Here is a 14,701-nt window from a genome sequence, read left to right as displayed (position 1 = left end):
GCACCAAAATATATATATATATATATATATATATATATAAATAAAAAGCTGCCCGCCAACACATTTCTGAACATTGATTTAGAAATGTTCACATTAGCAAACGTGTGTAAGCAATATGACCATTTCTCTAGGCAATAACAAAGGTCATTTTAATAAAAACAAATCACTTTATTGATTTGCATGCATGCATGCATGCATGCAGGTAAAAATATGTTATTGTTGCCCTTAAGGGTTTTTGTTTCTTTTATGATCTACGCTTGACACAGCCCTAACAATATTGCTTAATTGCAACCTCAATGAAACATGCATGCTCAATCAGGGAGGGAGTTTACTGTCGAATTTATGGAAATGCGTGGAGAGAAAAAAAAGGGCCTGTGTTAGTTGTAGGGTACACCTGCACTTGTCAAGGTACTCAAGTACGCCGGGTAATTGGCTGTTGATTGCTGCCATTAACATGTGATGGCTAAGTGCATCTAATTCCTGTTCTATTTTCACGGCTCAATCTGATGTCGCCACCCACTCTTTCTCTCACAAGAAAGAGAGTTTGCCTGTGCCTGTGCAAATGTTTTTTTTCTAATGATATAAGCACAATATAAAAGAAAGGAGTGGTATATAGCCTCAGAAGCACCATTGTAACGGACACCCTTGTTTAATTGATAGGCTATCCTTTGTGGTGAGCAGTAAAGGAAAACATAAGGAATGTCATTTATTACCATGTCTACTATTTTAGACTAAACCCAGTAGGTTCGACGCCACAGTAAAAGTGCAAAGGGATGCAATAATCCACATTATCTGTCCTTTGGAATGATGCTATAGCACAACTTTTTGGGCTTAGCATTTATTGTATTTCCATGGTTTAATATTGGCTCTTTATAGCAACCTTTCTAAGAGCTATTCTGCCATTTCTAACGAGACACGCATCTCCTTTGTCTTTGTAGTTTAAGCTGAAATGATTACAGAGAATGGCGCTCACTTTTACTGTTTGCCTCTCTTAGAGTATCCACCACCTCAGGGCACAGAGACTTGGTATCCCTTTGAGTTTTAATCTCCTCCTCTGCCTGCATCCTTGCGGCTATTTCATTTAAGTTTTAATATGTGTATTTGACATTTTTGTTCATTTAGACCCCCTCCTCCTCCCCACCACACTTAATTTAATTGACGTGATGCTGCCTTGTGTTGTTTATTCTGTCCTTTGTGGAGATTTTCCCGCCACCACCGGCAGATTAATCTCAACGAGATACCGTGTACGCGCGCTCTGTATGGACACGTACCTGCAGTATATGCGCGTGAGCGGCGGGAGGAGGGCGCGCGCTTGTGTGATGACACTTTTTCACAACATGCCACGCGGAACCTTAAGTCAACAACAGAGCATTCTTAAGAGCTAAGTAATACTTATCTGCCTGCGCATTTAGCTTTGAGCGTGAATACATTCGACCTACTGGGTCTACTACTTCAATAATAAAATAACATTTTGAATTTGACGAACATCCACAGTGAACAAAACGGATCCAGTTCCAGACAACGAGTCCCATTGGTTTTTAAACGTCAAGCCGTCGCGCCCCGTGCTGTTCTTTGTCTGAGCCGCTCTCAGATCAGATCTGGACACCGTCGTCGGGAATGGTGCGTCTGCCATCTGCAGGCCACCGAGGGTAAAACACTCCCTTGTACAGTGGATGGACAGAATGTAGTCAATGAGAATAACAGTGCAGCTGCTGCTGTTCTTCCTGCAGCTGCATGGTCCTATGTTTTAATAAAACAAACAATCCAGGATCCCTGCTTTAAATCCAATGACTCCTTGGAATAACCCAGCTATATTAATATTCCAGGTGTTGAATAACATTGTCTGTGGTGTATAATGGTGTACTTTTAGTCATGTTTTTGTGCATTATTGTATTCTCCCTACTCTTGGATCCCTTCAGTTTCGGCCCATCTTTAGGGAATCTGTTACCACCCAAATGTTTACAATTGATTATGCATTTTTTTTCATTTTAGTATGAGTGGCAATTGTATTGTTCTACTGTGAATTCTACTCAATAACTTCTCATTGTTGTATAAAGTTAGTGGGAGCTTTATAATGAGGCCTACAGGGAGTCAATTTGTGTGATTTCATGAGATCATTTTTGTCTGATGCTGAGCTGGTGTATGATACAGTTAAACAGGGGGAGGGGATGCTTATTTTATTTTATTATTTTTGTTTTTTACTGCTCCCCTTCAGCCAGGAAGTACCAGACCAACGTGTGAAGTCATGCACGAGCCCCGCTGGACTAATCATTTGTCATTACACAGCCATCTGGGTGAGACCTCAGGCCTGCTTATGTCTTCAAGCAACAGGATGACATCAATAAAAAAACTCAGATGAGTCTTCCTCACTTGATCCATCTGCCATCACCTGTAAAAACAAACTCCGCTGCTCTGATACTTTGTCTAAATTGGTAGTAATGTTACACCTCCTGTATGTGATGTATGCACAGGCCTCATGTTATGCATCTACAGTAGTTCACAGCTGAAGAAAGTATTAGCCAATAATAATAATAATAATAATAATAATAATACGGTATTATGTGAAGGAGCAGAATACAAAAACAAAAATCAAGCCTCCTTGTATCTTCGAATCAGCTAAGTGCCACATAGTCAAAAGATCCAATCTCCAAATCTGGCCTATCTAGCCATTGGCTTGTGCAACTAATTAACTTCACACACCGAAAAAAATTTGAATTTAAATTAACAATTGTGTGATATCATCAGGGGACTCAAAGCACCCCACGAAGAAGTTTATGATGAAAAAAAAAAAAATGAAAAAAAGATGAGTATTAGAGCAGGCAATCGGTGAAGTAAGGAGGGCTTTTAGATGAGGGGATATCTCCAATTACGATCTGCCGTACACTTGTCAGCAGTAATGAAATGTTTGCTGAGAGCTTGCTATTTGTGGCTGCTAGATTGAATGACGCTGCTCCACTGCCCCCACTAACAATTATATTCCACGCATAAATCTCCCTACCATCTCTTCTATTGTGTGAACTGTCGGCCACATATACCTACAACTGTCCCGAGAAACCACGGAATAATGATACCCCATTGTGTACAGTAGATACAGTGAAAATGTATCTCAAGAGTCACAGAAGAAGAATAAGAAGAAAAAGAAAAAAAAAAAGGAAAAACTTCTGCTTCTTTTATTGTTTTTAAAGAATGACATAATGCATTAATCACAGTAAAGACAAACCGGCTTTCCCCGCATGTCATAATTGTGCAAGCTTACAATTAAATGTAAAATTAGATTAAGATGTGGAACTGTTGTTGTGTTTTTCTCTCTTCCTCTGCTCAGCTTTTTTTTTTTTTAACTCAATTGTACAGGGAGCAGAGCGGTAAAGCTTGGACTCAACACTTGACACCAGTGCCCAGTAGTTTGCGTACAATCAGAGCTTAAGTTACTGTTACAGTTGTGTACATTTGTGTGAATCATCGGGGCATTTTGATCAGTACTTCATTAGGGTCACCGGCTATCTGAGGAAAACCCCAGAAACATAAGCCAGGTCCAAATAATTTCATCAGATTTGCGCAGTATGCATTTCCAATTAAAGTGACATCACATGAACCTAATTAGTATAGATGCAACCTGCAACTTGATTTTCCAGTGCATGGTTTTCTCATCAAATTGATTACAGAGACTCTGCGAGGAAGTATACTGCACATACGAATGTGGTGCGACTGTAGACGGATATACGTAAAGGAAAAAATGTCACAATTTGTGATGTTGCACATAAATGTGGAAGCTTAAAAGAGTACTTGAACGTTATCCGAATCACAATACTTTTATGTTGAATTACTGTAGAGGCCAGAAGTAATGACATTTCCACAAAAAAAAACACACACCCTGCTCCCTGTCAATTCTATCAGGAAAACACATCCGTTTTGTGCAAAATAAATCATCGATACTTCTGATACATAAGTATCACGGACACAAAGGGAAACTTTGCGTCCTCTTGCAGGTTTAATTACTGGCCTGTGGCAGATGCTAACGCTAGTCTGTTTATCATGATCGAGAATGTACAGACCACTCAATGACTTCATGCAAGAGGAGGCAGAGGGTCAACCAATCACACGGCCATCTCGCACGCACTGGATAAAAACCACGCTCACGTACTACGCCAACCACTTTAGCATAAACTGAAAGAAAAGAAGAAAAATAAAAATAAAAATCAGTAACAAGTCAATAGTGTTGATTATTTGCTCTTCTATCCTACGGTGTATTGTGCTGTCAGGTCAGTTACTGTGAAAAGTAATGGATTATCGAAAAACTATAATACACGTGGCACGTCTGTGCACAAAAAATGAAGCAGAGGATTTCAAGAGAGAGAGGGAGAGAGAGGAGTTTTTAGTCATTTCTGGATAATTAAAGACATGCTTGGACTATATTTGGAAAGGTACAATGACACTGGGATATCACAGCACGCCAAATTGGGGAGAGGAAAAAAAAAAAGTGCACATAAAGACGAGTCCCTTTCTTGAACTTATGAGGAGGTAGAGAGCTAATATCTATAGTTCACTAGTGTGCCCACGTGGCATCTCAGGTATACGATTAGAAACTAAAAAGATCTTTGTTCGCTAACAAAGGCGTGTGTTAATCATGGGTGATGTGAGCACAACAAGCATCGCAGCAGCTCAATATCCAACTTTTCCCCCCCCCCCCCCCCCCTTTACTGTTTTACTATTTCTTACCAGTGCAAAAAAAAAAAAGATCCAGTACTGTTGACAACCAATGCAGGACAGTCATAATCAGGCTCATTGGTTTCAACTCTGAGGTAGGATCTAGAATACCAAAAGGGGATATTTGTTCAAATTCAAGTGCATTTAAAAAAAAAGGGACTGAGCCATGACAATGGGGGATGTGGATGTTCCTGCAGCGGGGGCGGGACAAAGGTTTCTCAGTGAGATGTGGTTGGCCCATTGGGGTGTGGTGGGGTGGGGGGAGAGGATATAATGCCTATGCTGCGTTAAAAATAATCGTCAAATATAACTACCTGTACAGAGCGCCCCACGTTAAAAAAGGCACAATTTGTTTTCAATATTTCCAGAAATGCCACCACTACTCTGTGCATGAGTTGACCCTGTATCACAATCCACCAGCATTCCCACCTACTCATCGCTAAGGTGCCTTCCTAACCTCGAGCTTTTCTAGCAAGTTGATTTACTTTATATATAAGCACTTGCCTCAGACATCTTGAATGGGCATGAAATGCATTTTCATTTTTTATTTATTTTTTTTTTTAAATTAGACAAACAAAAGCATTAAATAGAACTACAGAAATAAATACATTTTTATTTCATATAAATATGTGGGCCCTTATGTCCAAATTGTCACTGACACACTTGCTTGTTGGGAATAAAGATGATGTAAACAATCCATGAAAAAAGCTGCCCTACTTGCTTTGATACACTTACCTTATGAGTAGTATGGAATTGATCTCAGTGTTAATGAGTCACTAAATCTAATCAGTAACTACCACGCACTGTCTATCCCCACGTTACAATGCATTTAATGAACATTTATATTGTAATTTAATTGGAAGCCCTTCCTTCTCACTTGGGGGGGGGGAAATATAGATAAAGATCAGTGATCACATCAAGGAAGTCTGGTCCCTTTATATAGGATTATCTTTTGGGTTGATTTAATGTCATATTGGTGTTTGTGTATATATAAAATTCCTAATATGGACCCGAAACGTGATTAAAGACACAAAAAAAAAATAAAATAAAAAAAATCCAAATCCGGTTTCAGAGTTAACATCTTGCCAATTTTTTTTTTTCTTTTTTTTTTTTTTTTAACCCAAGGCTGTTTGTTTGTTTTTCAGCGCGGCTCAAACCTGGATTTGTCCACATACATACAGTAATATATATTTTTTTTGTACTCTTTCAACGTCTCTGGCTATGTACAAGCTATACAAATACAGAGCAGGCTGAGGGCCAGGCTTTCTAAGCTGTGCAGAGGGAGCAGTTGGTTGGGAAGTCTCCCAGTCTCCCGGCTCCTTCCCCCGCAGTCTGCCCATACAGGTGGCTGTTCTGCTTCACTTGCGATCGTCGATGGTCTTAATGAATTCCACCGCCGCGGTGAACTGCATCCACCAATAGCACTCCTCCCCACTCAGCCGGCTGGCGTAGAAATTATTGATGTACTGAACGGTGGACAGCAGGCAGGGCGGGTTTGCCTGGAGGGGGGGAGGAGATGGAGGGACGGGCCCGCATTAGCCGCTGAAACAAGCTCGCGCTACGCCCGTGCGGATTACAATCAGAAATATGCAAATGTGTAAAATACATCCACGCAGGTTAGCAGATAACAGTCTTCATGATGCCTTGCAGCCATAATGCAGTCATTTGGTGGGATCATTTTCTGATGATTATTCTTAGAGTTCATTTATAATTTTTAAAAAAAGTCAATAAGTGATCAATACCGAAGGTAAAAAAAAGAAAAAGAGCCAACAAAATAAGAACAGACTTACCCTTATGAGGACAAAGACAAGTACAGGGACAAAGTCATCCGCTCCAGGGACGGAGTCCTCATTGGCCAGACTGAGGAGGTTCATGATGGTGGAACACATGCGCAGTATACACTGGACTTTGTCTCGTGGCGTCTTGTACGCGTTGATGGTCCTGATCTCGGACTGTGCAGAGGGCCACGGAGCCTCCTTCAGGTAAACCTGCAACCCGGAAGAGTTAACTCAAATCAATGACCAACACTTTTCAAAGTCTCTTCCAGCTCCATACATGCATGGAAGAGATGAAAAAATCAAAATGTCAGCAGGAAGAAGATACCTCTGGGATTTGAAGAGCTTTATGATTGGCCGTCACAACTTTTGTGAGCCGCTGGATATGTTCATGGAAAAGCCTGTGTGAGACAAAACAACTCAGCATATGACAACATAGAGAGACAGTGCACATGCTGTCCAATCCAAGAGTGCAACATATCAACCTAAACTTAAAGCAGTTTATAGTAAATGTATCTTCCACTCTGGATTTCTAGTGATTAAGTGGCTTCAACTCTTTGTGAATTAATTTACCTGGCTTGCTAGTAAATGTCACAGCATCATACTTACTGTGTACAGATACAGTAGCTTTATTTATCCCCGAAGGGCAATTCAGTTTCTACAGTCAACCCAAACATAGCCTATACGCACACATTCATACTGCACACCGCACACATTCATACTGCCAGTCATCAGTGACAGAGGCAGCACAATAAAAAGGACACAAAGTGTGAGATCCAAAGTATACAGCTAAAAAAATATTTGAAATAAGAACCGAATAAAGACAATAAAGTACGATAAAGAGAAGAGATACAAAAAAAACTAAAATATCAATAAAGGGCAGAGTGTATTGCACATACATAACAAATTACAATCCACCAGTTTTAAACACATAACCAATATGAGGTTTGTAACAAAATAAATCGGTCGGGCTCTAAACTGTACTATATTTACGGGTGAAATATCAATATGTTGTCGCTCAATGAAATGCACCTGACCAAAAGTATTTTAGCAATAACATGATGATGAGCTAAAATAACAACTAAACTGGAGTGCTGCCTGGTGAGACTGTGCGGTACTGGTGCCATTCCAGATACTCACTGGTCTCGGAGAATATCTCCATCCTGGTTGGGGTAGAAGGCCAGTTTGAAGATGCGGTTCATGACGCTGCGCTCGATAGCCATCTGGGCGTCCTGCAGCTGGTCCTCGCTAGCGTACTGCCAAATGGCATCACGGGCCATGGCGCCGTACAAGTAGCGCAGAAAATCCTCCACGGCTGCCGTCTTGTCATCCGACGCTGTGCACCCCTGGAACGCTGGAGGGGGAGCAGAGGAACAACAGATGTAATGGGAGTGATTTCAATGGAGTCAAGTTGAGCTAGGAAGTGATGTTGTGTGAAGACTTAGAGGCATATCAAGTACTTGGAAATAGATTTGGAAGTTTTGTATAAAAAACAGAATAGAATGCCTTTTATTGTCACTATACACATGTACAATGAGATTAAAAGCAACTCCTTTTCCAGTGCCAACATGTACGTAAAATAAATATAACATGGAATAAAATAAGTAGTGCAAAATAGGGGGGGGGTAAGGTGCACAGTCCTGAGATGCTATATACATATAAAATATAAAAATATATATATATATATATATATATATATATATATATATATATGGTTTTATATACAGTGTGATATGCAGTGTGGGTTATTGTACATTATTTGAATATTGCCCAATAGTGGTGATCAAATTCAATGAGTAATAGATATTGGACAATGAGAGTAATGATATTGCACAGTAGACAGCTATTGCACAGTAATGGAATTGCAGTAGGTGGGTAGAAGAAAGTCTGGGGGTTGGGGGGGGGGGGGGAAGTCAGTGCATGTGTGAGTTCAAAGTGGTTATGGCTTAAAAAAAAGGGAATAAATCTTGACTATGTCTGCTATGTCTGACAAATTGTAGAGTAATGTCATATTAGCTGACATTAAATTGTCAAGCTTTATATCTGGGACTTGAAGGTTTAAATGTTTAAATTGACATGTTTATCTTATAAGGGTCAGCACCACCTATTTTCTTGTTTAGAGTAACAGAGCATGGCAAATCATGTATATTATGGATAATAGGATGGCAGGAAGGTCAGGATTCTCTCTACTCTCTGATAGTACAGACAAACAATTTGTGCACTTTTAGTTACACTGAATGTGAAATATATACATAACAGGAATAGGGAGTTTAATTTAAGTATATATTGTGGTTTTTTTGCGACGATCGGTAAAATCGGTTGTTTTCCCTAGAATCGATATTTTTTATATTTTCATTTTTACCAATGATTCACCTACATATATTCCATTTATACATCATATCCGTTTCCAGCAAAACTGACCGAAAGCAGAAAATGCAGAAAATCCATCTTATGTACTTCTTTACAAATGAAAAAAATGTCAGACTGACTGACTTGACATGTGACGTTCAATTGTCTTATAAAACAATTCGCTTTTAGAAATGTCTCATGACAAAACCTAGAATTCTATGACAAAAAATGGGGCAAATATTTGTCATTTAATGAAAGAAGATAAGAGACTGTTTACTGATATAATTCCTTGAGAGAAGCATTCACGTTTTTTTGGTTTTGGACAGGTGCTTTTTTATTTCTTTTTAATATTTTTTATTATTTTATTTAATTTTTTTGCGCTTGTGGTATGGTATTGAATAATTGTACCTTCTATCAGTTATGGTTGATAGGTTAATGTCGTTTTTCCTAACATGCACGAGAAATGTAGGGTCTAAATCTATGTGCAACCAAGGCGATTCTGTTGGTGGTGAGGTGTTCTGGTTGGTTTTCGGGTGGGGGGTGGGTGGGACTTGGTCTTGTTTTTGTATCTGTTTGTATCCTTTATTCAAAAATAAAAAAACTGTTAATCACAACAAAAAAAAGAAATGTCTCATGACAAATTGCCTCTAGAAGTGTATTATTCAACATTTGTTTTTGTTAAAGAAGGAAAAGAAAATCACAACAATCAATACTATTGAATTGCAATACCTCTAGAATGAAAACCGCAATACAATTTAAATCGGCAGCCATGTATTGTGAAAGAATCAAATCGGGACAAAAAAGCATACATGCATGTATCCTCCCAGACTTAATACATATATAAATAGTTTCATTAAGGTTGCAATTTCACTGGGACAATTAAATACACCACCTAATATCCACTTCTTGCTCCTATTTAACCTGTCTTTTTTAATTTAAATAGTTTCTTACATTTGTAGTGTTTGTTTTGTTGTTGTAATTATAATATTAAAATTTAATTTTCAAGGAGTACCAACGCAATTTTGCTGTGATACTGTGAGACAGTAGTGCGATGAAAATAAAGCCTCTTATGTCTTCAAAAGTAGAGATAAATACCTTTAATGAAGTCCAGCATCTTGGCCTCCATGTGTTCCAGAAGGAGGCGGACACACACGGTGGTGAAGTAGCGGTTGGCCACCTCCTTGTCTCGGAGCACCCTCTGGAGGAGCCTCTCCAGGTGGGCCTGGGACGTCTGCAGGCCCTGGCGACACCGGGTCAGATAAGCTATGTACGGCGCCCGCTTTCTGAAGGAAACACACGCAGACATTTGTATTCTATTATTGCCACTTTATTGATGGCTACATCTCTGTAGATGCCTACAACAAGATTACGCATTAACCCTTGTGTTGTCTTCCTGTCGTCCGTGCAACTTTTTAGTTTTCTGGGTCCGTTGTGGTCGTCTTTTTCGACACTTCTGTCGCTTTCCCCCAAAGTTTTCAATACGTTTTTTTGTCACTTCTTACCGATGTTTTTGTCACATTTTTCCTGCACTTTTTTGTTGCTTTTTTCCCCACGTCTTTGAATCTATTTCCGACATTTTTGTCACTCTTTTCAACGTTCTTTTGTCATTTTTTTCTCTCCAAATGCTATAGAATTGTAGCCTGACAAGCCAGACCCACATCAAGATGTTGGGTCTGGGAACTCACCATTGACGGAGCTCAATCCGAGGGGCGGGATAAACGGTTGTCTTTCAAATTCCCTCTGCACGCAATAGGATAGGGCTACAACCAGGCAGAGCAACGAAGAAGGTAGTGGAGCTAGTTGATAGATTTAACTTTTGCCGTATCCGGTCGGCAAAACTCCGAACACATCTTCCTTTTTTAAGAATGACTTCAGTGCCGTTCTTTGAAAAGCTTAACTCCAAGTCTTCCAGAAGACCGCTGTTCCCAGCAGCAGCAGTCATAAGGCCGCCTATCGACTCTATACATGTGATTGGCCTGACCAGAGTTTGGTTTTTCCAGCTCGCAAGCCAACGGAGAGTCCCTAGACCCCCCCCGGCTGCAAAATAAATTTGCTACTGCTAGGGTGCGTCTAGATTTCTAGGCTAATAAAATTTAATAAAACACCCAAATTCAATGAAAGTACTGAGATAAGCTTTTATTTTACTTAAGAGTAATTAGGTTGTATGGAACCATCCACGTTATTTTTTGACAATTTGGTTGAAAGAAACCCAAATTTCGGATATAGAAATTTTTTGAATATGGGTCAAATTTGACCCGAGGACAACAGGAGGGTTAAAAAAAGAAAAGATAACCAAGAGGGGTGGGGAAAATCTTATGTATCGTGGTTGATTTTGGTGACGATTTTTATAATCGTTCCCTAGAATCAATATTTTTTTTACTAATGATTCACCTAACTATACTATATTTTCTGTTTATAAGGCACCGCCGATGGCGACTACACCATGTCCGTTCAAAGCAAAACAGAGTGAAAGCAGAAAATCCATGTTATGTACTTCTTTAACAAATGACATAAATGTCAGACTGACTGACTGACAGACAGACACGTGATGGGCATTCTTCTGAGAAAACAATTTGTTTTTAGAAATGTTTCATGATAAATTGTCTCTAGAAGGGTATTATTCAACTTAGAAGGAAAAGAAAATCGCAATATTCAATACTGTTGAATCGCAATACTTCTAGTGTCGCAATCAATAAAAAAAAACGCAATACAAATCGAATCGGCACCCATGTATCGTGAAAGAATCGAATTGGGACAAAAGCATATGGTCCCGGCCCTACTAAGTGAAAGACCCATGGGGTGCTGGCATCGACCCTCCAGGTCTCCACTGTTACCTGTAATCCTCGGCGATGGCAGCCAGCAGCTTCCTGCAGGTGCGTGGGTCGAAGCGGCCGACGCAGCGCGTGGTCTCCTGGATCTGGGCCATCTGGTTCTTGTCCTGCAGGTTGATGGCCTCTGCTAGCTGGATCTTCAGGAAGCAGACGATCAAATTTTCTGAGAGAGAGGGGCGACAGAGAGACGGCATTAGAAAAACACTGCTGTAATCTGATCAACCCGCTGCCTCCACATGACAATGGGACTGATGGCCACAAAGATGGGAGTCCTATGGTTTAACTGTTGACTGTTTTCACGGGATGTCACTTGATTCTGCCTATTGTCCGGATGTGAAGGTGGAAAGGCCTAACAGCTCTGCCTTTATTTTGTGTGCGGCATCAGAACGCTTGTATCTTGTTGATAAAATGTTGGACCAATATTAATCTCTGGGGTTACACAAGTGTTTTTAATATGTAGGATGGTTTAACAATGGGATATTGTACTGACACCATATGGGAATTCTCGGTTAACATCTCCCACTCTCTCACAACCTTGCCCCAAACCTTGGAAGACCAGTCAGAAGGTGAAGGTGGTACAGATTTAGTGTCTTGCTTAGGGACACTTTCAGCAGGTTGGATGCTTGCCAACATTAAGGGCTTGTACCCTGCTCCCCATGGAGAGGTGTCACAAAGATACCGCAAGTTTAGTAGATTGTACAAACTTTAACAAGAGCTCTAAATTAATACACTATAACTCTCATACCTGCAAACTCAGAAGGGCTGAAAAAGGTGACACATCTCCCCCCCCCCACCCCCGAGAATAAAATATAGGGAAAACAACATTATTTTCCCAGTGCTAAAACGATACTTTTATTTATTTATATATTTATTTATATATTTATATATATATCCATATTTAAAAGGAGCACCTTGTTCAATTGTATTTGTCTGTTCTGTATGTTAAAATATATAAAACAATAAAAAGTTGATCTAAAAAAAAAATTTAAAAAAAAAAAGAGCACAAAACGGTGACATTAAAGAACGGCTTGTGTATTGCTAAGGCCACAGGGTCAAAATTAAATGATTTATTAAAAATGGAATAACAATAACTTATTTCACCAGTAAATTCCTGTTAAACTACAAAAACAACCACTGGATGGGAAAAGGGTATTTTACAACAACTTTGAAAGCAGCACGAGGCTGGCGAGGCGAGGCTGAGTCTGTGTTTTTCAGACAACGGCAGCTACAGTCTGGTGTTACAATCCTCTCCAGTGAAATACAGTCACACTTTTACACCATTTAGCTGTCAGTATTGTAACCGTGTTTAATCCAGCTGCTAGCTAACAGTAGGTTAACGTTAGCTGCTGCTAAGTGTAGTGTTGACAAGCGTCCCGTGCGGCGATGTTTCAGTTCCCTCTAACATCCGTTTTCGGAGCATCAGAGAGAAGCGCAGGCATTTAAGTGGCACCAAAATAATCTGCGTTACTATTCGGTCCGGTAGATAACGGTCGTTAATGCCGTATTAGCACCGGGTCTCGGACCCCCCCGCCCCCCCAAATTAAAAACTCTTCGGATCTACACCATTCATGTGGATGACATTTTCCCCATTCAAAATGCCGATTTTCGCCGAAAAGCGACTAGTTTGCAGGTATGAACTCTAAACATGTTTTAAATGCATTGTGCTTCATCAGTTTGTACTTTATCACCAGTTATTATTAGTTACTAAGGCTACACTACTACGTTTTGGTTTAAAAACAAATATATTTTGCTACGTTTACGCCTCGAGTCCACACTACTCTACACTACTGGTGGTGGTGATGGCGCAGTGGATATGACACGTGCCTTTGGTGTGGGAGATCTGGGTTCAATTCCCACTGCGATACATCAACCAATGTGTCCCTGAGCAAGACACTTAACCCCTAGTTGCTCCAGAGGCGTGCGACCTCTGACATATATAGCAATTCTAAGTTGCTTTGGATAAAAGCATCAGCTAAATGACATGTAATGTAATGTAATGTACTCCGGCGTTTTCAAGCCCCTAAATCGGGAGACATTCGGAAACACCGATGCCCAGGTTTTGGTTTGAAAACTCCAGGGTTGCTCTGTAGTCTGGACGGGCAGAAACGGAGACCTTTGAAAACGTCGATGCATGTCCGTCAGACTTGTCTGTTAGGCTTGCATTTCTTTCAGTAACAGTTCCACCTCGTCGTCGATCCAACCAAATACATCCCTGGTCTTACTTTACGGCGTTGCTGTTTTTTTCTCCAAAGTATTTTCTGTACTTTCAACTTTTACATCCATGATTTTCAACCGCAGAGTAACGTCAGACATTCTGCTTCCTGTGTACACTGGTACACGCATGCCCAGTGCACGCGAATGGTCATGTGATACGAGTTGTCAGACGTGTTAATATGGACCGAGATTAGTTCTGCTACCGGGGCAAAAACTTGTGTGGACGGAGATGGTTTTTGTCTCAAAAACGGAGCTTACAAAGGAAAACATAGTAGTGCAGATGTAGCCTAATAGGGGATAGATTTAGCACAGATGGACTGCCTACCTTCAGAGTCCATGTGGTCAGGCAGCCCGTTTCGTGTGGTTGCAGGGACCATGATGGGCAGAGCCACTGAGTCTGCAGAACACAACGCCAACCTCAACTTCTTCTTCGCATCACTGGAAGACAGACCGACACACACACAAAAACATATTTAATTAACAGCAATGGTTAAGAATATCTATTAAGAACTGGAAAGTGTTGTGTGATTGACTGTGAATTGGGGCTTTGGGGTTTTTCTGACCTGAAAGAGAACTTGCAGTCATGCTGCTGTGCCGTCTGGCTGGCTGAGTCTGGGAGGTCGTCTGCAGAAATGTTCTGCAGAGCGTCTTCTCTAGGAGAGTCGTGCACGCTGTCCTCAACACAAAGATCTGTCAACATGAACGAAAACAGGCAAATGACTCAATGTATCTACCGCAAGTGTGTGTAATAGCCACATACAGTGCTAAGCATAAGTGAATACACCCATGCTAAAGTTGACTAAAAAGAGGAATAAAAAAAAACATCTT

At 40.4% G+C, this 14,701-nt stretch overlaps 1 protein-coding gene across 10 annotated transcripts in view; it reads right to left on the bottom strand.

The window, feature by feature from the left end:
- Positions 1-3,154: 3,154 nt before the first annotated feature.
- Positions 3,155-14,701, bottom strand: part of gapvd1 (GTPase activating protein and VPS9 domains 1) — a 57,442-nt gene continuing 45,895 nt past the window's right edge. For all 10 annotated transcript variants that reach the window (XM_035997675.1, XM_035997690.1, XM_035997683.1 and 7 more), the window contains 8 exons: positions 14,437-14,563; positions 14,199-14,311; positions 11,663-11,822; positions 9,924-10,111; positions 7,620-7,833; positions 6,808-6,880; positions 6,495-6,692; positions 3,155-6,203 (listed from right to left, as the gene is read on the bottom strand). In XM_035997675.1, the coding sequence (XP_035853568.1) occupies positions 6,063-6,203; positions 6,495-6,692; positions 6,808-6,880; positions 7,620-7,833; positions 9,924-10,111; positions 11,663-11,822; positions 14,199-14,311; positions 14,437-14,563 (1,214 nt within the window). In that variant the 3' untranslated portion in view covers positions 3,155-6,062. The remainder of the gene's footprint in view (positions 6,204-6,494; positions 6,693-6,807; positions 6,881-7,619; positions 7,834-9,923; positions 10,112-11,662; positions 11,823-14,198; positions 14,312-14,436; positions 14,564-14,701) is intronic.

The sequence above is a fragment of the Sander lucioperca genome, chromosome 2 (genome assembly GCF_008315115.2).
Source record: "Sander lucioperca isolate FBNREF2018 chromosome 2, SLUC_FBN_1.2, whole genome shotgun sequence".
Classification (NCBI taxonomy): domain Eukaryota; kingdom Metazoa; phylum Chordata; class Actinopteri; order Perciformes; family Percidae; genus Sander; species Sander lucioperca.
The sequence above is the reverse complement of the archived record's forward strand: the minus strand, read 5'-3'. Positions and strand labels throughout refer to the sequence as shown.